The following is a 27,243-nucleotide window of genomic DNA, read 5'->3' on the forward strand; positions in this document are numbered from 1 at the left end:
ACGGGTAGGTGGAAGGCCTTGAACAGACTCATGAAACTAAAGAACATTGATAAGACACATACCGTCCACCCCTATTGCACTCGACTTTCAGTACATTGTGCTGCTTGGGGCAATGCGTTACAGTCCTTCAAAGTGTGTACTCGAGCAGAACCGAAAGACCAGCTTCGCTATAATCCCATCACAAGGTAGCCTACCCAGCCCTGTAGCGATATACGTCCCCGTTTGTTCTCATTCTCATCGTCAGAGAGCTTTAGTACATCGTACGCTATCACCTTTGCGTACGTAAGGGATAGCGTTGATGTTTCTGCGCACGGCCATAACAGAAAGAGAGCTTCGCGCAGTGCGCAGAACCACCAACGCTATCCGTTACGTACGCTATCGCCTCTGCGTACGATCTACTAAAACACTCTGTTTATCATCGCCATCACGTTTCACTACAAGGACCGGGGAAAGATACAGCCGGGTTGCTTCTCCTGCGAACAGCGGACCAGAGCAGTGAAAGCACGCTTTACAGGAGACAGCCACCAGGACGGACAGACAGGTATTTTGTTTGACTTCACGCCCTATTGGTGCGATGTGTCCTGCATTAATGTCCTCAACATCAGACGCGCTGTGTCATCAGTGTCATGTCGAGACTGGGAGGTACCCGGGTTCTAATCCCGGTGCCGGCTGTGCTGTCTGGGGTTTTTCCTGGGTTTTCCTCAGACGCTTTCAGACGTATGTCGGCACAGTTCCCTTAGAAGTCGGCCCAGGACGCACATTCCCCAGGGCGTCAGTCGTGACTTTGCCAACCTCTGTGAAGCCGACAATGGCAAGCCCTCTCGCCATCACCACCACCACCGCCTTGATACGTCTTCTTTCTCTGATAACAAACTTAAATGACGACATATTTTTTTGCAAAGAACGCACGGTAATTATCCCGAAACAGCGTACCGCGGTAGAAGAAAAACTGAAAGAAAGAAAAATATATATATAGAGAGAGAAAGTTCCAATTTTCCAGATGAACCAAACGAAACGGGGCCCGTGTAATTGTCAGAGGGCGGACACGTGGATCATGCTCGAGGTCCACCTGATTACTTCGAAGGTTAAAAAATGCGGAGGAAAAACAAATGAAGAGCCCTGGAGGAAAACCAATTACAGCCAGGGTCACGCGAACCAACCGCGTAGAACAACGCCCAAAAAGAGAGAGAGAGAGAGAAAAAAAGCCAGGGTCCGCTGCTTTTTTGTTAATTTTTAGCAGCATCCGTCAGGAACACTGAATCGAATCACAGAATACATAATACGGGGAAACAACTGAGACAAGTTCTAAAACGTTGCCACATTGCTATCGCACTGAAGTGCAGCATCCCATCGTATACTATCGAGGAGTGCCAACACCACTGTGCTTCACATTTAAACCATCCCGCATATGTTACCAATTCCCTCCCCTAGAAAGCTTTCAAATGCTCGGGAAACATGATTTCATTCCTACTTACTCACTGAAGTGGAACTAGATGATCCCGTCCACCACCCTGAAGCCTTTGCACTGCCACTGTTTGAAGAAATTTTGCGGCTCCAAACGTAACTTTTCCCTCCCAAGCCACATGCGGACATAATAGCTCAGAATATTTCTAAATTTCGGCTTGCTCCAACAATCACCTCCATGAACAATCCTGCACATATTAAGCCACACTTGATAGGCAATTTCTGCGGCGACCAATACACAGAATCTTTGGAATCTTTGCTACTTACGCAGTTAAATAAAATAATATGAATTTTGTGTAAGATCCAAGAAGAGCAAAGCTGTCCAGGCACGTAAGCCATCTCATGTCGTTCGACATTTCGCGCTGTGTTAGAGCTTGCACCGAGCCGCATTGTCCATTGCATTGTCCGAAGTAACGTTTACAGTTACGTGGACGTGCAAGAGCTGTAACAATAGTGTAGCAAAAAGTGGGACGCTGCAACCCTTTCCGCGAGAGCGCACACTTATATTTCACTGGCTTAGAAATGCAATTGTTATTCAACGTCAAAGCATTTCATCATCGCGTTCATATAATATGAATAGTGTTGCGTTTTCGATGTTGTAAATTAGAAATCAGGCAGTGAGCGCACAGACATCCTGTCTTCTACTCATTTCTCATTACTTTGTCAATTTGTCTCGGCAATTTTGCGAAAATAGTTTCAGGTAAAAAAAAATGGAAGCCGACTCCTATAGATATTAAAAAAACAAGAAACGCGACCCTTGCACGCCAGTAAACGTTGTTTAACGTGTGGTGTGACGTGAGAATAAAAAAGAAAAAGTGCCGCGCGGCAGTGTACGTCGTAGTTCAGGTAATTCCATCCGTTAAAGGTCACGTTAATATGACGCTATTGAAGATTGGCGTTTGTGCAGGCAGCTTGCGAAAGCAAGCAGGTGACGCGCAGTGACTTGAGCTCCAGTCCTAAAACTGAAAAAAGTTCGGCCGCGCAGCTCGGTAATTAGCGTGTGTCGGGTGGCTTAACACTTCGTTGCAAAACGATATTTTTTGTTGTTACTATTGTGCGCTACTCGCTGTAGAGTTGATCAGCCACCAACGCGCCTACAGGCACTACTGCAGACGAAAAAACAAAACAACAACAACAACAACAACACAACGGAAAAATAAACACACACAAAAACGACACCACTGCATGCCTGCTCCATGAAAAAAAAACAGAAAAAAAGAATAAGTTCACGTAAATGGAGCACGCTTGTGGATGTTTAACTCTGCAGAGGTTTGTGCAACGCGCGACAGCGTGCACACCACGCGATCATTAGACCTGCAAGGGGACGTTCGTGTGTGTTACGTCATGGTGACGTCACTTGGATAGTAAAGGCCATCTCATGATGATCCACAATGTCTAATACACGTGCCACAGGAGCGAGAAAAATAACATTATCTTCTAATGACTCGCACGTGTAACCCCTCAATTCCTGATATGGGCTCTCAACGTAGGACGTATTTGTTGCTGATCAAATGAATAAATAGTTCCACGCTGCTTCGTTTACTCTTTAAATTTTCTTTCCTGCCGGACATAGTGTCCACGCTGCCAGCCACAGCTATCCGGCTTGTATATATAGCATGTTTATATGTTATATAGCTATATATATGCTTGAATATATGTTTGAACTATATATCTATATATATGTTATATAGCTTGTATATACAGCATGTTTACCACATGGGACCTATATGCGCAGCGGCGAAGAGTCTGCAGAGAATGAGGTCGTTTCTTCCGATTGATATCGAATGCATTGTGAGCGATGACGTCACTCAAGGCAGCGTGCAGAGCTTGTCTAATTAAAGTAGGCTGCCTACCGCAAACTTTAAAACACAGACGCCTCACAGCCTTTCATTCCTGTATAAATTGCGGGTGTCTGTGTCGTCAAATTTATTGGAAACACATTCACCGCATTATGCAGGACATTAGGATAATCACAGGCCATTACGAACGTTATAAGTCATTACAGGACATTAAGGTAACTACAAGACAAGCGGGAGTGCCGCGACTCCCTTCCGTGTGTAGATTACACTGTCGTCCGCACCACGGTTATGTCGCTTCAGTTGTACGGAGTCTGCGCTTTGCATAGCAGGTATGCATCAGTCTAAAGTACTGAAGCGAAAACGCTATTTAATTAAATGAACTTATGTAACAACTATTTAAAATGCTCGCACGAACAATATAAATAGATACTAACTAAAATACAATTATTAAAATCAAAGATATATATATATATATATATATATATATATATTCAGGGACAGAGAACTCAGACGGCGGCTCAGGATCTGAAAATCAATCGTAAGACCGAAAATGCATTAATCATGTCGAACAAGCTGTTTCACTTCCCTTATTGATGACTGTAACCCCTCTGCTAACGCTTGATCAAACATGAAGCACTATCACGGTGGCGCCAGACGGACTTTGAAAAATGCAAACGTATTCACAACAGGTACGCCTCGATAAAAGCATGCCAGACACTGATTTTCATAGTTCAATTCTGAACCGGAACAGATGCCGAATTCAAAGCTCCTAACGGGGATAAACTCTCTTTTACGTGAAAGAACATGAAAGAACTGATGTTCTGAGGCTGGAACAACATAGAAGGGACAGGTACATACAAAGCCTCAGCAGTTCAGTTCAGAACATCAATTCTTTCATGTTCGTCAGTTGCCGCCTGCGTCGATCCCGTCGTATGAATGTGTGTGTGAGTGAGCAGAAATGTAAGAGTGAAAGGAGGGTGAGCGAGAGAGTGTGGCTGATTTGTCCCTTCAGATGACACACCCCGGAAGTCGCTGAGAAGGCGTGTTAGCTTAGCTCAATTGGTAGAGCCCTGTACCGGCAATCCAGAAGATGTGGGTTCGAGTCCTACAGCTGGCTAACCTTTTCAGTGACTTTCATCGTTAATCTCTTTTACGCTTTGGTATGCGGTTAGCAAACTTTCCTCTTGGAAACTTTCAGCCGCTACTTACAACGCAATGTTTTTCAAGGCGCCGCGAAAAGCTCCTGCATGCGCCCGTTACCGACAACTAGGGTTCCGGGTTTCAGATTTATTAAAAAAATTGCGATAAACGCACGCCGGTAAAATTTGAAGCAATCCGGATTTGTCTGAAAAACTCCGCATTTGTGGGTTCCAATAATCGAGAAGTGACCAAGAAAGCAGTGCCTTGATGACTGGTTGAATGAATTGGATTGTTTCCTTTGGTGTCCAGACCCCAGCTACCAACCCCTGCGACAAGGAAGGGTGTAAAAGTAAAAAACAAAGCGCGAAAAGACATTACAGAAGAAGAGAAGACGGGACAGGCGCAAGGAAGGGTGCACTCTTAAAAATGAACTTCACCGCATAGCACGCTCCTAGCCAACTATCATCTCGAATGATATCGTTATCTGCCCTGATTTGTTGAAAGTGGGGGGCGTACGCCTTTTTTGTGACACTTATGCTGTTCATAATTGTCACCAAAAAGGCGTACGCCTCCCGTTTTCAACATATCAGGGCTGATAACGATATCATTGGAGATTATGGTTGGCTAGGAGCGTGCTATGCGGTGAAGTTCATTTCTAAGAGTGTAGCTGGCATCATTCGTACCTTAAGTATAGTACAAAGTACCATACTTCAAATGTACATAAAGTACAAAGCGCAAGACAAGTTTAGTTTTTATCGCTCCATTTTTTATTTCGTGTGGCGATGACAAAGGGTGATGATGTAATTAATTATGAGTTGAATTTTATTGTTATACAGTTTTAGGAAGTTTACAGCGGACTCATGAATACAAGCTGAACCCAGAAAGAAAAAGTTTGCGTTAACACGCACAGGCAATTAGTTCTGAAAGCACTTACCATTATTATTTCTCGGCCTATCCGCTGTCCAGTGCGCAGTATTCGAGTGCTAGTCCCTGGGGGTAGAATGAATCAAAAGGCATGCTTTGACATGCTGAGACACGTACCAGCAGGGTAATTTTCAAACATTCCCTTTGACAAAGAGGGCACTTTTTTTTATACGCAACGTATTCTTTGTTCCCTTCCGCAACAGAGTACGTAAGATGACTAATTACGTAAATTTCATTAATTACTTTTTTAATTAGGGGTTTTCGGGCAAAGGTGAGATAGCGAAATGTCAGACAATCCTCGTTGCAAGCCCTTCTATGTTTAAAAAATCTTGAAACGAGCGCGCACGTTGAAATATCCGTCGTCAAATATTTTGCTATGCAATCACTCAAATGTCAGGCGTCTACTAAGTCACGCTTGTACACTTACTCGTTCGTTATGCTGGTCCGACAATGGCGGCAGCGAGCAATACCTGGTGCAGATAAAATGAACTCGGGGTGACACAGTAGAAGACAAGCGCGTCTGCTTGTGTGGACCAAAGGAAACTCTTTACTAGTCAGTTTTTTTTTTTACTTTAATAAAAGCGTTAGCGTGCTTGCACACAAAACTCGACGCAAGCTAGTCGTCTCTGTTGTGTTGTTGTTTCTTTGAAGTTTCTCTACCAGCTGTCCTGCGTAGATGAAATCTGCTGACTCGAAAACGCACTCCCAGTTCTGGTTCGATCATCAAGCCGGAGTTTTATGTCTTGAGATGGGGACGAAATTTGTGCGACTCAACAAGAAAATGTTGATCCAGACTCAGCTGAGGCACGTCCGCGCATGTCTGGTTGTGTGCGTATTGGCCTCCGTCAATTCATAAGTCGTCCTCATTATATTTAACGAACACTTGGAGAACGGTTCACATCGCATCGTGCTCTACCCTTCCTCTACCCCGTTCATCTCCTCCTCGCCTATTTAGGCCTATGTGCTACAAGTTTAAAACATCCTCCGCGGCCGTCCTGTGGTTGTCGTCATGTGTTTCCAGCAGGTAGAAGCGTTGTGCCGGACGGTTTATCTGAATAGAATATTTATTTTGCTTGTCTACGAAATGTTCGCGGTATTATCTTGCTTCTACTCGGGGGTATCGGGTTAAAGGTCCTGGCAATGCGGTCTCGTTCTGGGTGGCTGGCACCCGCAACCGCCGTTTTCCACAGCAACGACAGGAGCCTGTCGTCTTCAGCGATGACGAAGTCGCCGGGCTCCGACTGTGTTGGACGACCACAAAGGTAATACTTTGTGCCTTGTATTGACTCCGTAACAGATTACAGTTTTGAATGAATGACCGTTAACTTTTTTTCCTCAGACATAAATGTATTCGAGACTACAGACATATTGTTAGTTTCAACACACTTCCACTGTATTTTTTTTTTCTCTGCGCAACACATCTTCAATGAATGTTGAAAGTAAATGTTAAGGTGATTTATATATTCTCGCACAGGCTTTGCGTACGCCTGCGTTCAATCGGTGCTAAACTTAGAAAATAAAGCCTGCGTAATTTCTTGCGCTCGAAACAAATTAAGCCGGCTTTTTTTTTCCTAGGATGCCCTAATTCCTTATTTAGCGCATGCATTTCTATTCTCTTTAATGAAGAAATATCCAGAATTAATAAAATGGAGTCCACGTCAATTATACCGCTGGCAAACGAAAACAGAAAATACCACTGAAGCAATCTGCATTTATTAAGACAAAAGCTTTCGCTCAGAGCCTATGTTTCCACAGGTATGATTGTTCATCCATACCTGAAGAAAACCAGGCTCTGGGCGAAAGCTTGTCTCTGAATAAATGTAGATGGCTTCAGTTTCTGTTTTCGTTTGAAGTCTCCGGGAAAAACTAAATATAATTCATTGATGCCGTCTTATTTCTATACTTTATTCTCAGCAAGGACGGAAGCCTTCTTAAAGAACGTCGCTTATCTGGTTGCTAAATTTGGAAATTTCCTCTCAAATACGTGACATTTTCAAATACGACTTCAATATGATTGTATGTGGTCAGCGTAGTACTTTTTAATTCATACCGATCGAATAAAAATAATTATCTGCAATTCGGCGTCTCTGCCACAGTAATTAATGCGAGGAAACGTTGTTGAACAGATCGCGGGACTCATAATTAACGAAACTAATTGACGTATTTCTCCATTTCCGAATGTTCACGTATATTATGAGCGAAGAGGCGGTTTATGTTCAGCATCTGTCCAACTAGCTTCCATTCTATTCGGAACGAGTTCCAGTACAGAATATATGGCGCGACGCAAACTCAACCCTCACGGCAATTTTCTTTCCCGGCAATTTCTGCACAGCAGCTTTCAATGATGAACGCTCAATTTTCTCTGCGCTTTACAATCGACTCCTTGCTTTTTGTGCTTCACCGCAATGCTCCAAAGCAATGTCGTCAAGTTCGGCAGATGGATTCTAGTTACGCGTGTGCAGCAAAACTGCGTCGCGTGCATCACCGCAGTACGCGTGTGCCACGCAGTGAAGTTTCCTCATCGCCGCTATGTCTGGCAATGCCGTCGAGTCTCCTTAATCATTACATTTTATAGGATAACAAAAACTACGAAAGGACATTCCACTCCAGCTTCCATGCATTCCCAGAGCTTGCACGATATAAGCTTACCGGCATGCTTCGACGAGGGATCGTGTTCTGTCGTTTTCCTTTGTAGTACAGAACATGCAAATTGCGAGATCTCTTCGGGTTTCGAAACGTGTGTTATCTCCATTCTGTTGTACCCCTCTCCCCTGCATGAGATTTAAATTCCGCATTTACGATGATGTGTGCAGGTGAACGATCGTATGAAACCTTACAGGCTCTGTAGAACCGTACGAAACATTTTTTCTTCCTTTCGTTTTACCTCTGTTTCTTAATCCTTTTGAAAGCGTAAGCAGGCCTGGAAACATATTCTCTTTCCTTTTTTGTTTGTCTCATAATAACGTACGGGGACCCGTCTTCAAAAAAGTTCACGACAGACAGGAAAATAGTAATAAAATTGGGAAGACACGCTATGGGAGATGCTTTTGATTTGGGGAAAAAAGGGAGAAATAGAATATTGAAGTGAAACCGACTGGTCGTTACGTGCGTCTGAGTTGCAGTAAAGCGAAGCTAGGTAAAACAATCTAGTTTCAGGCTAACCTTTCCCTTTCCTTCTTCTTACTTTGCATTAAACATATCCCCCCCCCCCCCTAGTTTCAATAACGACTTTGCGATGCTGTAAGTAGAAGCATTTTTGAATCCAGCGCTTCGTCTAGAAATTGCATAAGAGAAATATTTCCGTTATCCGTTAGGAATATTTCCAACTGAAAAAGGGAATAAAGCTCCGGTGTGCAGCGCTTGTCGCTGCTAATGCATACACTTTATTCCGTTGGCGTTTGGAATGCTTGGAGCCATATACAGGATCATGTTCCAGTTCGAGGGATACAACAGAAGCGGAGCGTAGTCATAAGGGAAATCATGGTACTGTGCACCAAATTCGACGATAGGGGGCGAAGCCGTGTAGTAATATAACCGTAAATGTAGTGTTCGTTCTTTTGATAGGAAAAGGCAACGTAAATGTAAATTTTCTAGATGATGTAAAGTATCGTCAACAGATCTTTAAATGTAGCTACCTTGCCCAGGCTACCCTGTAAGGTTGTTCCTCTGTCGGAAAAGTCGATACGCCGAACGATCACAGCAGGCTGTCCGGAAAAAAAAGCCCTTTTGCGAATAGCCGCGATACCGTAATTGTTCAAGGTAACTTAAAATTACTTGAGTTACTTACTTATATCGGAAATATGTTCGGCAAACACGAATACGGTTTCATTCTTCCCCCAACAGAAGCCGGGCCAAAAATGTCTCACAGCCTCCCCGTTGGTGTCATGCTATCTTACATCATCCAGCCGTTCAAAATAAACGTCTGAACTGGGAAATCTTCATCGTATAATATCTCACGCACGAGCTGTTACGTACGCTCGTATGAGTTTGCATTCCTTTTCTTTTTTTTTTCAACTATTTCGTTTATCGGGTACGTGCAGTGTTGTCTTACTTTTCTTTCGCACAGCTCCCTATCAAAGTTGTGCTGGAGCGCATGAGTTAAATCATTTGATCCCACGAACGAAACGGCACGATGATATCTTTCTTTCCTTCGGTACTAGTGAAACTCTTATAGATGAGCAGTTCCATAGTTTCGATACAAAGTATGTTGTGACAGCTAAAGATAGGTTATTAAGAACCTCGTGAGGCGGCACCTTCTGAAGGATCAGAGGTGAAATGGAGACAACGACAACAACAAATTTATTTTAAGCTCTTTAAAGCTCCTGTGACCTTTTTGTGACTTTTTTGTGACTTCTTGTGACTTTTTTGTGAAATGGAGCATTTATAAAGTAGTACGCCCGTCGTCGTTTTCTTCCAGGATCTTGATATATCATGTCTTGTTTGGAGACAAAGTTATGGTGAGGGGCTGACCGTGGGAATAATTCCTGCACAGATTAACGGTGGTTGAACAAGATATACTTGGTGGTGGTGATGGTGGGCAAATCAGGGGCACATAGCGATATCATTCGAGTCGATGGTTGGTTAGGAGCATGGTATGCGGTGAAGTTCATTTTTAAGAGTGTAGTCGGCCACGCCCAGGCGGACAACGTCACCACTATCGCAATGGAGATCAGACGTCCTGGGCCGACTTCACAGGGAACTGTGGCAACATTTGTCGTGAAGCGTCTGAGGAAAACACCCAGATACTACAGCCGACGCCCGGATTCAAACTCGATAAGCAACAGAGAAACGTTCTCGAAATGAACAGACCTATCGCCTCCGGCTGTGTGCCACACCAAGTACAAGATGATGATGATGATGATGATGATGATGATGATGATGATGAACGGGCCTACAGTTGAGACAGAGAGTGAGTGAGTGAGTGAGTGAGAGAGAGAGAGAGACAGCGCGAGCGAGCGTGCGTGTGTGTGTGTGTTTATTTTTGCCTTAGGACGCTGCAACTGTAAGCACACGTCAAGCTATAGTAGCTATTGTGAGCTGTTACTATTTTCAGTAGATACAATTTAATACCTTATAAAACCAGTGTACTCGTGACAATACAGGGTGTCCGGAAGTGTTGCAAGGTTTAATTAAGTGTGAACACGGCGCCCGAGTTTCGCGTCACGTTTTTTACCGGCGCCTTTGTGGATGTGACAGGTGTTACGCGTAGCTAGATATTCCTGTTTCGCCGCACAGCTATTTTCTCATATAGCTATTAATGTATGTATTGAACGGGTATCCCTCTTTGTCTGCTCGCGATGGTTTCAGTATAGCTCCGTCCAGGAATAGCAAATTCATACAAGGTATTGTCGAAACTTCAAATTTTCAGCCGCTTGAGCTGCTCGAAACATGCATCTCTATTTGGTTTTGGGCGTGTTCATCTTCCAATGCACTCCAGGACAAAGAGGTACACTGCAGGATACGGGTTAACGGACGCAGACGCTGTCGCTGCCCGCGGAGATGAAAAATAGCTCACCGAACTGTCCCTTCTGTGGCACGTTTGCCGAAACGCAACACATCCTCCTCCACTGTGTTGTCCACGAACGACAGCGGTCCCGTTTGCGCTTGTCCATAGACGAGGTTACAGCAAGTACTTCGAGTTTGAGAGTATACTGCTTTTCCCGTCAACGTAAGAAATAACTGACAATGCCCTACAGTTCTTTAACCTACAATACCCCAGCTTTTTAAACGCAGTATACACTCTAAATCGTTTTACACCTTAAAGGGTGTAAATCAAAATGTTCATGGCGTCACCTTTTAAGGTGTATTTTAACACCCTCATGGCAATTGGGGTGTAAAGGGTGTAACACCGGATAAAACTGTTGGGTTTGTGGCAATATGCTGGTAACTGTGTTTTCACAATTACCAGCATATTGCGTATAATCACATTGAGGTCCATATATGTCTGCACATCAGGTGACTAAATATGTGTGTAAACATGCACAGCCAACATACAGACAATCATGTATGGCGTGGCAGGTGTGCATGGCAATGAAGCATGGCAGCTGTATATAGCTTTTCGTGTAACTGTAGACCTTCTAATGAGCAGGCACCTCCACCATATGCATGTTCATTACTTAGAAGCTGCATTTATTCGCTGCATATTTCTTCAAGGTTTTGCAGTGCTGTACCCTTAAATATCTAACCCCTGTAAAATGCATTATGTTGTTCATTATCCGCGACTCATCAGGATGTTTGGTCCTTTCCTATCTGTATGGTTGTTCTTGTTTCGAAGGCGTTCGCGTTTCGAGCATTTTTAAGATGTTGCTAGAAAAAAATCGACATATTAAGAACATAACCCTTTCATTAGCAAGAAGACATCAATTCTATCAAATGTATGTGTGGCCGCAGCCCTTCATGAGAAATGCCACATCTACTGCTGGTTCCAAGGAGATACCACTTCAACATGCCCCAGAATAAATTCAGAGTTACATTCAGGACCGTGATATTCACGCAGAATCTATAGTCTATGTGATAAGTGCAGTTGATAATGATAACACATTTGCCGTTGGCTTGCAAAAGAATCTTCCGAGGAGGACTTACCCGTGTTCATTGAGATTGCATACATGTTATTAACTCTGATACCATTTTTCTCATACAAACATTAACTACAGTTGAGTATGATGAGCACTATCATGTATTTGTTCTGTCTTGCAATGAGGAGCAACGTGTTTTAAGAAATTTAAGCACTATCTCAACAGATCTTCTAAATCTGCATGCATTACCAGATGGTAGACGTGTTGTAAATCCAGGGCATGCACTTTTGTAATGTAACTTCCTGTTCCCTGTTGTTGTATATATTTACTTTTGAACAAAAACAAACACTCCCTTTCTACACCCAGGCGACACACTATCACCATATTTCACCTGAGGGTGTAGTACACCATTGTTACACCCTCAGGAACTTCCAAAACAAAGTTGTAGGGTGTGAAAGGGGTGTGATCGTTGTTAATACACCTATTTTACACCTTTAAAGGTGTGAAACGATTTAGAGTGTACCCATGATGGCGACGGTATCCCAAAAGAACAGTTCCTGTTTTAAATTTCGGCGGCTTGAGACCTGAGGATTTGAGAGAGAGAGAGAGAGAGAGAGAGAGATTTATTTTATTGATCCGTCAGTGTTTACAAGGTATTTGGTAGGACCGCTATGCGAACCTGTATTGCGGTCCCGCAAATCTGAAGTAATGCTAAATGTGCATACAAACTAAATACATAGATGAGCATAAGAAAAGTAACAACATGGTAAGTACAGTCCTATATGAAAAAACCTTGTGAGTCACGACAAAAAATAAGTTAACTCACATCTTACTTGAGAGCATATTTCTAAAAATATGAAGGCTAGTCGCTTTTTTAACCTCAGATGCAAGTTCATTCCAATTTTTGCTTGCGAAATATCGAAATGAATTGATTTGAACAAACTTATTAGGTTTCCTGGATCGCGTCCTGGGTCCTTTAGCAGTTGATATATCAATACGTGGCAGATTCTGGGCTCACAAATATTTATTACTCCCACCTTCGCGACTTTTCTGGGCTATAAATTTATGACGTCCAAACCTTCGCGACGTCTACTCCGCGCAGCGCAACGCATCAAAAATGTATCACTGTTTCAAGCCGTCCTACCAACAAACCGTCGACGCTTGCGAGAGTACTCACATGCATTCCCGCATACAAAGAGCCACGCATGAATCCGCGTCATCTACCGGAGCACCTCCGAGATATCCGCACAACGTACCACCATAAACGTCCCATTTTTTCGCAGCACTGCGAAAGCAGACGATTCGAGATGATTTAGGCACAAGGCGCGGTGGGTGGAAAAGATCTCCAGGCGCGAATTCCACGTGCCCGTGCAATTTCCTAAGGTGAAACGTGTTGGAGGGAAGCACCGCTTTCAAAGTGGCTTTTCTCTGCCGAGCACCGTCTCTTTTCTTCTCCTTTGTGTGTGTTTTTTTTTTGCGTCTTCTTCGCGTCGAACTTTGGGGTTGAGGAACAATCTCTCACCGCATATGTTTAGCTTCTTTTATTATTCAGTATGAACATCACGAAGCAACTGTAGGAGAGAGCGAAGGTGCCTCTCTCCCACTGCCGGATCTTCAGTGAGCAATAACCTCCGAACGAGCGATCGCGTGGGACGTTGGTTAGTTTAATGCTCGGGAGACCAGTCCCGGTATCATCAGTATACGATTCACCCAAAACTGGGAGAATTGTTTCATAACTCTTTTAAGTACAGCTCGCATCAGGGTTAACTTGAACGCCATTCCGCCGCCTGCGGACCCCGGTGGTGCTTAGTAGAAATAACGGCGGAGGGTGTTTTGGTCATCTATTTACAGTTAGAGGCGTTATGAAGGCATTGTTTTGGCATTGGACTATATATGCTAGGCATTTTAAATTGTATTCCCTTAAACTTGATTTCACTACCAAAGGAAGACTCAAAAACAACACTGAAGCTTTCTAAGTTTAATATGCGCAAGCTTTCGCGTGGTGGACCACACTTCATCAGGTACCTGATGGTACCTTGCATAGCTTCAATTGGTACTTTGGTACATTGGTACCTGATGAAGTGTGGTCCATCGCACGGAAGCTTGTAGATATTAAAGCTTCAATGTTGTTTTTGAGTGTTCTGTATTTCATTACGGACTTGCCTCTCCTTGTTCACTCGACCTTGAATCTGACCAGAAGAACTGGAACTGCAACTTATCTGAACTATCTGAAGCGTTTGAGCTTCGTGGAGCTTGAATCAGAACACACCCTTTCCAACACGGTGCCCGAATGCTTCATGTAGCAGCTAGAGTTATTTCCTTTGTTGCTTACATTGGTCAGGAACGAAAGCAAAAATTACTCTCTCTTTTCTCGTTTATTTTTTCAGACGTAATCGTGAACATTTTTATCCAAATGGTTGGTTCGGTGTTTTTTCTTGTCCTAAAAGGGGGAAGTTATACAAGAAATACAGACTGTTTGCAGTGGAATGCCAATTAGTTTAATGGGAGCGGAGCAATATACCAATAAAAAAAACATGAAACGAGCTGCACGGTGCAGTCGTAAAGAGTCGGACTTTATTGAATTTTTATCATACCGTCCTCACCACCGCAGCTTGAATATGCTCCTGTCCGACTGGGAGTGGTTATCCGCAGTCTGAGTACTTTCATCCCATACCTTCACACGGGAGAAGTGAAGACATTGTCAGTCGCTAGGGATGGGCAGAATTGAAAATTATACAACGAAAGTTGTGTAACGTTTTTGTGCAATACCGTTGAACGCAGTAAAAGTTACCTGAAACGTAAACTTAGAACGCTATAACACTTTCTCTCTCTCCTACAACATGATGACGGGTCGGAACGTCGCGAATATCTGAAGAGACGAATTTTTAGCTTCAGAGTAACGGAGGTGTCACTATTTCAGAAGTTCTCTTCGCACTTTATGGCAAGTGATTTCAAGGTTGGCTTCGACTTATGTCACCCTGTGCGTCAGTCAAATCTTTCGATGCGCGATTCTTTGTATATGACTACCGGGACCTTCCCTCGATATAGCGCGCAACTTTCCCACGAACAGTTTCTTAGAGAAATACCCACAGTTCGAGGTAACTCGTTACAAGTAACTCGTTACTGTAACTAAGTTCCTTTTTTTTTGCTAACTTGTAACTTAACTCGGTACTTTTGCGCCATGGTAACTTTCTGAGGAACTCGTTCTTTTTTCAGGGAACTGTGTTTCGGGAACTTTCCAGAGTAACTTCAGTTAATTTTCAAGTTACTTTTAACTCGCTTTTCACTCACGTCAACATATTTTCTTGCTTTCTCTCCGGTTGCTTCATGACATTTTTTTACATAAAACGTGATATTCAATCAATGACAGTATTTTATTCAGGAAGTAAGAACCGCTGCCATTGAAATGAAGCTGAACCATTGTGCGCCCACAGGGAGTAAGATGCAAAGCGTTCGAATAGACCTCTACCAGAGAAACGTCATCATGACATTGGTAGACAGACTGAAACCGAAACAAATCGGAAGGAGAGGGCTGGGTTCCACGAACGGGCACTTGTTCGCTGCCTCTCATTAAAAAAAAAAAAAAGAAAAAAAAAACAGGACCAAGGGTCGCGTCCCCTTTAAGGGACCATATCGTAATCCCCTCAAGACTCAAGGCTTTCGGGCGCGACATTGTTCACCTCTAGCTTCGAGCGTAGTTCAGTTCTACCAAATTTCCGCTGTCGAACACTATGACGTCATTTGTTTACAAACAGGGAGAGGTCTATTGTTGAACATAAACGAAAACGATCTAAGCGTGTCGCACTCCCCCGCAGGTAACTCAAGGTCTAACTCTCAACTGCTCACGCGCGCTGCACCTGCGTAATGCTATTTTGTGTCCGAAGTAACTTGGAAGTAACTCGTTCTCTTCTTTAAGTAACTCAGTAACTGCGAGTTACATTTCAGGCTGAAGAACTTCGTTATTAACTTAATTACATTTTTCACACGGTGACTTAACTTGTAACGAGTTCTTTTTGAGTGGTAACTTGCCAATCTATGGAAATACCACCTGATTTATCTTCGTTGTTACGTGCTATACGCGCGCACTTGTTATATTCGAATACATTCCATTTCGTGTATGTAATGCGTACGTTTGCATGCTTTACGTGCATTTATTATGTACCTATCCTCAACAACGACAACAAACAAACAGAAAACAGTGACATCGTATGAAGGAAATTTGTCACTTACTTTGTGCTTCACTACCACAGGGCACGCTGGTCAATATGAGATCTGAAATGATAAGTTGATGGATGAGTAATCATCAGAGTCGAGTCTCAAACGCCCCGTAACCTCCAAAGCAGTCCTAACCTAACCTAACCTAACCCAACCCAACCCAACCCAACCCAACCCAATGGCTACCGCAAGGAAGCGAGAGCCGAAGAACTTCACTAGGCAATCCAGGGAGAACCCATTTGAGTACAGTTGTTCGGTTTGCGATCGCTTGCGATTCAAGGATGATCTCACAGCGCTGCCGTTGACTTACCATACACTGCTTCGACAATAATTGGACAGTTAAAATGATGGCCCAATGCCGACAGTGCTGTCGCTGAAATTCGCGTTACACAACAGTAATCGTCGTGTGATTTTTTTATAGCATGTTACCGAAGAACAGTTCTTGTCATAGAGAAACAAAATTTTGCTGTTTTCTTTTCTTTGTCGTCTCTGTGACTCTGATATCTTCCATTAGTGCAATTGCATATGCTTAACCGCAGGTCTCATCTTGCAGCGGATGGCAAACTAACACAGAAAAAGGAGACGCAATAACTTCTCGGTGTGGTACAGTGGAGGCAGCAGTGGTGTCGGGTGACGATTCAAGTCTGGTAGATTTTTTTCTTTTTTTCGTGGCATGATATCGAAGAACAGTTCTTGTCACAGATAACTTTTTTTTGCTGTTCTTTTTTTCTTTGTCGTCTCTGTGCCACTGATGTCTTAAATTAATATTTCGAATGCAATTGCACATGCTTCAACGTAGGTCTCAACTCGCAGCGAACGGCAAACTGACACAGAAAAAGGAGACGTGTAGTTTCCCTTTCTTTTATTAATAACGCGTCCTGGAGTAGCCAGTCCCGAGTGGCTCGAGACTACCATCTCCATTTTTTTCTTTTAAAATCAAATCAAATCAAAAGGAGACGCAAGAACTTCTCGGATTGGTACACTGGAAGTTGGGGCAGAGTCAGGTGGCAATTAAAGTGCGCACGACCCTGACATTTTTTTTCCATGGCACGATACCGAAGAACAGTTGTTGTCATAGAGAAACAAAAGTTTGCTGTTCTCGTTTCTTTGTCATCTCTGTGCCACTGATATCTTCCATTAATATTCCGAATGCAATTGCAGATGCTTCACCGCAGGTCTCAACTCGCAGCGAACGGCAAACTGACAGAGAAAAAGGAGACGCAAGAACTTCTCGGATTGGTACACTGGAAGTTGGGGCAGAGTCAGGTGGCAATTAAAGTGCGCACGACCCTGACATTTTTTTTCCATGGCACGATACCGAAGAACAGTTGTTGTCATAGAGAAACAAAAGTTTGCTGTTCTCGTTTCTTTGTCATCTCTGTGCCACTGATATCTTCCATTAATATTCTGAATGCAATTGCAGATGCTTCACCGCAGGTCTCAACTCGCAGCGAACGGCAAACTGACACAGAAAAAGGAGACGTGTAGTTTCCCTTTCTTTTATTAATAACGCGTCCTGGAGTAGCCAGTCCCGAGTGGCTCGAGACTACCATCTCCATTTTTTTCTTTTAAAATCAAATCAAATCAAAAGGAGACGCAAGAACTTCTCGGATTGGTACACTGGAAGTTGGGGCAGAGTCAGGTGGCAATTAAAGTGCGCACGACCCTGACATTTTTTTTCCATGGCACGATACCGAAGAACAGTTGTTGTCATAGAGAAACAAAAGTTTGCTGTTCTCGTTTCTTTGTCATCTCTGTGCCACTGATATCTTCCATTAATATTCCGAATGCAATTGCAGATGCTTCACCGCAGGTCTCAACTCGCAGCGAACGGCAAACTGACAGAGAAAAAGGAGACGCAAGAACTTCTCGGATTGGTACACTGGAAGTTGGGGCAGAGTCAGGTGGCAATTAAAGTGCGCACGACCCTGACATTTTTTTTCCATGGCACGATACCGAAGAACAGTTGTTGTCATAGAGAAACAAAAGTTTGCTGTTCTCGTTTCTTTGTCATCTCTGTGCCACTGATATCTTCCATTAATATTCCGAATGCAATTGCAGATGCTTCACCGCAGGTCTCAACTCGCAGCGAACGGCAAACTGACAGAGAAAAAGGAGACGCAAGAACTTCTCGGATTGGTACACTGGAAGTTGGGGCAGAGTCAGGTGGCAATTAAAGTGCGCACGACCCTGACATTTTTTTTCCATGGCACGATACCGAAGAACAGTTGTTGTCATAGAGAAACAAAAGTTTGCTGTTCTCGTTTCTTTGTCATCTCTGTGCCACTGATATCTTCCATTAATATTCTGAATGCAATTGCAGATGCTTCACCGCAGGTCTCAACTCGCAGCGAACGGCAAACTGACAGAGAAAAAGGAGACGCAAGAACTTCTCGGATTGGTACACTGGAAGTTGGGGCAGAGTCAGGTGGCAATTAAAGTGCGCACGACCCTGACATTTTTTTTCCATGGCACGATACCGAAGAACAGTTGTTGTCATAGAGAAACAAAAGTTTGCTGTTCTCGTTTCTTTGTCATCTCTGTGCCACTGATATCTTCCATTAATATTCTGAATGCAATTGCAGATGCTTCACCGCAGGTCTCAACTCGCAGCGAACGGCAAACTGACACAGAAAAAGGAGACGTGTAGTTTCCCTTTCTTTTATTAATAACGCGTCCTGGAGTAGCCAGTCCCGAGTGGCTCGAGACTACCATCTCCATTTTTTTCTTTTAAAATCAAATCAAATCAAAAGGAGACGCAAGAACTTCTCGGATTGGTACACTGGAAGTTGGGGCAGAGTCAGGTGGCAATTAAAGTGCGCACGACCCTGACATTTTTTTTCCATGGCACGATACCGAAGAACAGTTGTTGTCATAGAGAAACAAAAGTTTGCTGTTCTCGTTTCTTTGTCATCTCTGTGCCACTGATATCTTCCATTAATATTCCGAATGCAATTGCAGATGCTTCACCGCAGGTCTCAACTCGCAGCGAACGGCAAACTGACAGAGAAAAAGGAGACGCAAGAACTTCTCGGATTGGTACACTGGAAGTTGGGGCAGAGTCAGGTGGCAATTAAAGTGCGCACGACCCTGACATTTTTTTTCCATGGCACGATACCGAAGAACAGTTGTTGTCATAGAGAAACAAAAGTTTGCTGTTCTCGTTTCTTTGTCATCTCTGTGCCACTGATATCTTCCATTAATATTCTGAATGCAATTGCAGATGCTTCACCGCAGGTCTCAACTCGCAGCGAACGGCAAACTGACACAGAAAAAGGAGACGTGTAGTTTCCCTTTCTTTTATTAATAACGCGTCCTGGAGTAGCCAGTCCCGAGTGGCTCGAGACTACCATCTCCATTTTTTTCTTTTAAAATCAAATCAAATCAAAAGGAGACGCAAGAACTTCTCGGATTGGTACACTGGAAGTTGGGGCAGAGTCAGGTGGCAATTAAAGTGCGCACGACCCTGACATTTTTTTTCCATGGCACGATACCGAAGAACAGTTGTTGTCATAGAGAAACAAAAGTTTGCTGTTCTCGTTTCTTTGTCATCTCTGTGCCACTGATATCTTCCATTAATATTCCGAATGCAATTGCAGATGCTTCACCGCAGGTCTCAACTCGCAGCGAACGGCAAACTGACAGAGAAAAAGGAGACGCAAGAACTTCTCGGATTGGTACACTGGAAGTTGGGGCAGAGTCAGGTGGCAATTAAAGTGCGCACGACCCTGACATTTTTTTTCCATGGCACGATACCGAAGAACAGTTGTTGTCATAGAGAAACAAAAGTTTGCTGTTCTCGTTTCTTTGTCATCTCTGTGCCACTGATATCTTCCATTAATATTCCGAATGCAATTGCAGATGCTTCACCGCAGGTCTCAACTCGCAGCGAACGGCAAACTGACACAGAAAAAGGAGACGTGTAGTTTCCCTTTCTTTTATTAATAACGCGTCCTGGAGTAGCCAGTCCCGAGTGGCTCGAGACTACCATCTCCATTTTTTTCTTTTAAAATCAAATCAAATCAAAAGGAGACGCAAGAACTTCTCGGATTGGTACACTGGAAGTTGGGGCAGAGTCAGGTGGCAATTAAAGTGCGCACGACCCTGACATTTTTTTTCCATGGCACGATACCGAAGAACAGTTGTTGTCATAGAGAAACAAAAGTTTGCTGTTCTCGTTTCTTTGTCATCTCTGTGCCACTGATATCTTCCATTAATATTCCGAATGCAATTGCAGATGCTTCACCGCAGGTCTCAACTCGCAGCGAACGGCAAACTGACAGAGAAAAAGGAGACGCAAGAACTTCTCGGATTGGTACACTGGAAGTTGGGGCAGAGTCAGGTGGCAATTAAAGTGCGCACGACCCTGACATTTTTTTTCCATGGCACGATACCGAAGAACAGTTGTTGTCATAGAGAAACAAAAGTTTGCTGTTCTCGTTTCTTTGTCATCTCTGTGCCACTGATATCTTCCATTAATATTCCGAATGCAATTGCAGATGCTTCACCGCAGGTCTCAACTCGCAGCGAACGGCAAACTGACAGAGAAAAAGGAGACGCAAGAACTTCTCGGATTGGTACACTGGAAGTTGGGGCAGAGTCAGGTGGCAATTAAAGTGCGCACGACCCTGACATTTTTTTTCCATGGCACGATACCGAAGAACAGTTGTTGTCATAGAGAAACAAAAGTTTGCTGTTCTCGTTTCTTTGTCATCTCTGTGCCACTGATATCTTCCATTAATATTCTGAATGCAATTGCAGATGCTTCACCGCAGGTCTCAACTCGCAGCGAACGGCAAACTGACACAGAAAAAGGAGACGTGTAGTTTCCCTTTCTTTTATTAATAACGCGTCCTGGAGTAGCCAGTCCCGAGTGGCTCGAGACTACCATCTCCATTTTTTTCTTTTAAAATCAAATCAAATCAAAAGGAGACGCAAGAACTTCTCGGATTGGTACACTGGAAGTTGGGGCAGAGTCAGGTGGCAATTAAAGTGCGCACGACCCTGACATTTTTTTTCCATGGCACGATACCGAAGAACAGTTGTTGTCATAGAGAAACAAAAGTTTGCTGTTCTCGTTTCTTTGTCATCTCTGTGCCACTGATATCTTCCATTAATATTCCGAATGCAATTGCAGATGCTTCACCGCAGGTCTCAACTCGCAGCGAACGGCAAACTGACAGAGAAAAAGGAGACGCAAGAACTTCTCGGATTGGTACACTGGAAGTTGGGGCAGAGTCAGGTGGCAATTAAAGTGCGCACGACCCTGACATTTTTTTTCCATGGCACGATACCGAAGAACAGTTGTTGTCATAGAGAAACAAAAGTTTGCTGTTCTCGTTTCTTTGTCATCTCTGTGCCACTGATATCTTCCATTAATATTCTGAATGCAATTGCAGATGCTTCACCGCAGGTCTCAACTCGCAGCGAACGGCAAACTGACACAGAAAAAGGAGACGTGTAGTTTCCCTTTCTTTTATTAATAACGCGTCCTGGAGTAGCCAGTCCCGAGTGGCTCGAGACTACCATCTCCATTTTTTTCTTTTAAAATCAAATCAAATCAAAAGGAGACGCAAGAACTTCTCGGATTGGTACACTGGAAGTTGGGGCAGAGTCAGGTGGCAATTAAAGTGCGCACGACCCTGACATTTTTTTTCCATGGCACGATACCGAAGAACAGTTGTTGTCATAGAGAAACAAAAGTTTGCTGTTCTCGTTTCTTTGTCATCTCTGTGCCACTGATATCTTCCATTAATATTCCGAATGCAATTGCAGATGCTTCACCGCAGGTCTCAACTCGCAGCGAACGGCAAACTGACAGAGAAAAAGGAGACGCAAGAACTTCTCGGATTGGTACACTGGAAGTTGGGGCAGAGTCAGGTGGCAATTAAAGTGCGCACGACCCTGACATTTTTTTTCCATGGCACGATACCGAAGAACAGTTGTTGTCATAGAGAAACAAAAGTTTTGCTGTTCTCGTTTCTTTGTCATCTCTGTGCCACTGATATCTTCCATTAATATTCTGAATGCAATTGCAGATGCTTCACCGCAGGTCTCAACTCGCAGCGAACGGCAAACTGACACAGAAAAAGGAGACGTGTAGTTTCCCTTTCTTTTATTAATAACGCGTCCTGGAGTAGCCAGTCCCGAGTGGCTCGAGACTACCATCTCCATTTTTTTCTTTTAAAATCAAATCAAATCAAAAGGAGACGCAAGAACTTCTCGGATTGGTACACTGGAAGTTGGGGCAGAGTCAGGTGGCAATTAAAGTGCGCACGACCCTGACATTTTTTTTCCATGGCACGATACCGAAGAACAGTTGTTGTCATAGAGAAACAAAAGTTTGCTGTTCTCGTTTCTTTGTCATCTCTGTGCCACTGATATCTTCCATTAATATTCCGAATGCAATTGCAGATGCTTCACCGCAGGTCTCAACTCGCAGCGAACGGCAAACTGACAGAGAAAAAGGAGACGCAAGAACTTCTCGGATTGGTACACTGGAAGTTGGGGCAGAGTCAGGTGGCAATTAAAGTGCGCACGACCCTGACATTTTTTTTCCATGGCACGATACCGAAGAACAGTTGTTGTCATAGAGAAACAAAAGTTTGCTGTTCTCGTTTCTTTGTCATCTCTGTGCCACTGATATCTTCCATTAATATTCCGAATGCAATTGCAGATGCTTCACCGCAGGTCTCAACTCGCAGCGAACGGCAAACTGACAGAGAAAAAGGAGACGCAAGAACTTCTCGGATTGGTACACTGGAAGTTGGGGCAGAGTCAGGTGGCAATTAAAGTGCGCACGACCCTGACATTTTTTTTCCATGGCACGATACCGAAGAACAGTTGTTGTCATAGAGAAACAAAAGTTTGCTGTTCTCGTTTCTTTGTCATCTCTGTGCCACTGATATCTTCCATTAATATTCCGAATGCAATTGCAGATGCTTCACCGCAGGTCTCAACTCGCAGCGAACGGCAAACTGACACAGAAAAAGGAGACGTGTAGTTTCCCTTTCTTTTATTAATAACGCGTCCTGGAGTAGCCAGTCCCGAGTGGCTCGAGACTACCATCTCCATTTTTTTCTTTTAAAATCAAATCAAATCAAAAGGAGACGCAAGAACTTCTCGGATTGGTACACTGGAAGTTGGGGCAGAGTCAGGTGGCAATTAAAGTGCGCACGACCCTGACATTTTTTTTCCATGGCACGATACCGAAGAACAGTTGTTGTCATAGAGAAACAAAAGTTTGCTGTTCTCGTTTCTTTGTCATCTCTGTGCCACTGATATCTTCCATTAATATTCCGAATGCAATTGCAGATGCTTCACCGCAGGTCTCAACTCGCAGCGAACGGCAAACTGACAGAGAAAAAGGAGACGCAAGAACTTCTCGGATTGGTACACTGGAAGTTGGGGCAGAGTCAGGTGGCAATTAAAGTGCGCACGACCCTGACATTTTTTTTCCATGGCACGATACCGAAGAACAGTTGTTGTCATAGAGAAACAAAAGTTTGCTGTTCTCGTTTCTTTGTCATCTCTGTGCCACTGATATCTTCCATTAATATTCCGAATGCAATTGCAGATGCTTCACCGCAGGTCTCAACTCGCAGCGAACGGCAAACTGACAGAGAAAAAGGAGACGCAAGAACTTCTCGGATTGGTACACTGGAAGTTGGGGCAGAGTCAGGTGGCAATTAAAGTGCGCACGACCCTGACATTTTTTTTCCATGGCACGATACCGAAGAACAGTTGTTGTCATAGAGAAACAAAAGTTTGCTGTTCTCGTTTCTTTGTCATCTCTGTGCCACTGATATCTTCCATTAATATTCTGAATGCAATTGCAGATGCTTCACCGCAGGTCTCAACTCGCAGCGAACGGCAAACTGACACAGAAAAAGGAGACGTGTAGTTTCCCTTTCTTTTATTAATAACGCGTCCTGGAGTAGCCAGTCCCGAGTGGCTCGAGACTACCATCTCCATTTTTTTCTTTTAAAATCAAATCAAATCAAAAGGAGACGCAAGAACTTCTCGGATTGGTACACTGGAAGTTGGGGCAGAGTCAGGTGGCAATTAAAGTGCGCACGACCCTGACATTTTTTTTCCATGGCACGATACCGAAGAACAGTTGTTGTCATAGAGAAACAAAAGTTTGCTGTTCTCGTTTCTTTGTCATCTCTGTGCCACTGATATCTTCCATTAATATTCCGAATGCAATTGCAGATGCTTCACCGCAGGTCTCAACTCGCAGCGAACGGCAAACTGACAGAGAAAAAGGAGACGCAAGAACTTCTCGGATTGGTACACTGGAAGTTGGGGCAGAGTCAGGTGGCAATTAAAGTGCGCACGACCCTGACATTTTTTTTCCATGGCACGATACCGAAGAACAGTTGTTGTCATAGAGAAACAAAAGTTTGCTGTTCTCGTTTCTTTGTCATCTCTGTGCCACTGATATCTTCCATTAATATTCTGAATGCAATTGCAGATGCTTCACCGCAGGTCTCAACTCGCAGCGAACGGCAAACTGACACAGAAAAAGGAGACGTGTAGTTTCCCTTTCTTTTATTAATAACGCGTCCTGGAGTAGCCAGTCCCGAGTGGCTCGAGACTACCATCTCCATTTTTTTCTTTTAAAATCAAATCAAATCAAAAGGAGACGCAAGAACTTCTCGGATTGGTACACTGGAAGTTGGGGCAGAGTCAGGTGGCAATTAAAGTGCGCACGACCCTGACATTTTTTTTCCATGGCACGATACCGAAGAACAGTTGTTGTCATAGAGAAACAAAAGTTTGCTGTTCTCGTTTCTTTGTCATCTCTGTGCCACTGATATCTTCCATTAATATTCCGAATGCAATTGCAGATGCTTCACCGCAGGTCTCAACTCGCAGCGAACGGCAAACTGACAGAGAAAAAGGAGACGCAAGAACTTCTCGGATTGGTACACTGGAAGTTGGGGCAGAGTCAGGTGGCAATTAAAGTGCGCACGACCCTGACATTTTTTTTCCATGGCACGATACCGAAGAACAGTTGTTGTCATAGAGAAACAAAAGTTTGCTGTTCTCGTTTCTTTGTAATCTCTGTGCCACTGATATCTTCCATTAATATTCTGAATGCAATTGCAGATGCTTCACCGCAGGTCTCAACTCGCAGCGAACGGCAAACTGACACAGAAAAAGGAGACGTGTAGTTTCCCTTTCTTTTATTAATAACGCGTCCTGGAGTAGCCAGTCCCGAGTGGCTCGAGACTACCATCTCCATTTTTTTCTTTTAAAATCAAATCAAATCAAAAGGAGACGCAAGAACTTCTCGGATTGGTACACTGGACGTTGGGGCAGAGTCAGGTGGCAATTAAAGTGCGCACGACCCTGACATTTTTTTTTCCATGGCACGATACCGAAGAACAGTTGTTGTCATAGAGAAACAAAAGTTTGCTGTTCTCGTTTCTTTGTCATCTCTGTGCCACTGATATCTTCCATTAATATTCCGAATGCAATTGCAGATGCTTCACCGCAGGTCTCAACTCGCAGCGAACGGCAAACTGACACAGAAAAAGGAGACGTGTAGTTTCCCTTTCTTTTATTAATAACGCGTCCTGGAGTAGCCAGTCCCGAGTGGCTCGAGACTACCATCTCCATTTTTTTCTTTTAAAATCAAATCAAATCAAAAGGAGACGCAAGAACTTCTCGGATTGGTACACTGGAAGTTGGGGCAGAGTCAGGTGGCAATTAAAGTGCGCACGACCCTGACATTTTTTTTCCATGGCACGATACCGAAGAACAGTTGTTGTCATAGAGAAACAAAAGTTTGCTGTTCTCGTTTCTTTGTCATCTCTGTGCCACTGATATCTTCCATTAATATTCCGAATGCAATTGCAGATGCTTCACCGCAGGTCTCAACTCGCAGCGAACGGCAAACTGACAGAGAAAAAGGAGACGCAAGAACTTCTCGGATTGGTACACTGGAAGTTGGGGCAGAGTCAGGTGGCAATTAAAGTGCGCACGACCCTGACATTTTTTTTCCATGGCACGATACCGAAGAACAGTTGTTGTCATAGAGAAACAAAAGTTTGCTGTTCTCGTTTCTTTGTCATCTCTGTGCCACTGATATCTTCCATTAATATTCCGAATGCAATTGCAGATGCTTCACCGCAGGTCTCAACTCGCAGCGAACGGCAAACTGACAGAGAAAAAGGAGACGCAAGAACTTCTCGGATTGGTACACTGGAAGTTGGGGCAGAGTCAGGTGGCAATTAAAGTGCGCACGACCCTGACATTTTTTTTCCATGGCACGATACCGAAGAACAGTTGTTGTCATAGAGAAACAAAAGTTTGCTGTTCTCGTTTCTTTGTCATCTCTGTGCCACTGATATCTTCCATTAATATTCTGAATGCAATTGCAGATGCTTCACCGCAGGTCTCAACTCGCAGCGAACGGCAAACTGACACAGAAAAAGGAGACGTGTAGTTTCCCTTTCTTTTATTAATAACGCGTCCTGGAGTAGCCAGTCCCGAGTGGCTCGAGACTACCATCTCCATTTTTTTCTTTTAAAATCAAATCAAATCAAAAGGAGACGCAAGAACTTCTCGGATTGGTACACTGGAAGTTGGGGCAGAGTCAGGTGGCAATTAAAGTGCGCACGACCCTGACATTTTTTTTCCATGGCACGATACCGAAGAACAGTTGTTGTCATAGAGAAACAAAAGTTTGCTGTTCTCGTTTCTTTGTCATCTCTGTGCCACTGATATCTTCCATTAATATTCCGAATGCAATTGCAGATGCTTCACCGCAGGTCTCAACTCGCAGCGAACGGCAAACTGACAGAGAAAAAGGAGACGCAAGAACTTCTCGGATTGGTACACTGGAAGTTGGGGCAGAGTCAGGTGGCAATTAAAGTGCGCACGACCCTGACATTTTTTTTCCATGGCACGATACCGAAGAACAGTTGTTGTCATAGAGAAACAAAAGTTTGCTGTTCTCGTTTCTTTGTCATCTCTGTGCCACTGATATCTTCCATTAATATTCCGAATGCAATTGCAGATGCTTCACCGCAGGTCTCAACTCGCAGCGAACGGCAAACTGACAGAGAAAAAGGAGACGCAAGAACTTCTCGGATTGGTACACTGGAAGTTGGGGCAGAGTCAGGTGGCAATTAAAGTGCGCACGACCCTGACATTTTTTTTCCATGGCAGATACC

The 27,243-nt window shown here is 43.8% G+C and overlaps 1 protein-coding gene across 4 annotated transcripts in view; it reads right to left on the reverse strand.

The window, feature by feature from the left end:
* Positions 1–27,243, reverse strand: part of LOC135394869 (uncharacterized) — a 287,749-nt gene that overhangs the window by 140,347 nt on the left and 120,159 nt on the right. For 3 of the 4 annotated variants that reach the window (XM_064625904.1, XM_064625903.1, XM_064625905.1), the window contains exons 3-4: positions 16,073–16,114; positions 5,338–5,393 (exon numbers count right to left, since the gene is read on the reverse strand). In XM_064625904.1, coding sequence (XP_064481974.1) covers positions 5,338–5,393; positions 16,073–16,114 — 98 coding nt within the window. The remainder of the gene's footprint in view (positions 1–5,337; positions 5,394–16,072; positions 16,115–27,243) is intronic. The other variant, XR_010422975.1, reaches the window with a different exon arrangement.

This window comes from Ornithodoros turicata, chromosome 5, assembly GCF_037126465.1.
Source record: "Ornithodoros turicata isolate Travis chromosome 5, ASM3712646v1, whole genome shotgun sequence".
Taxonomy (NCBI): Eukaryota; Metazoa; Arthropoda; class Arachnida; order Ixodida; family Argasidae; genus Ornithodoros; species Ornithodoros turicata.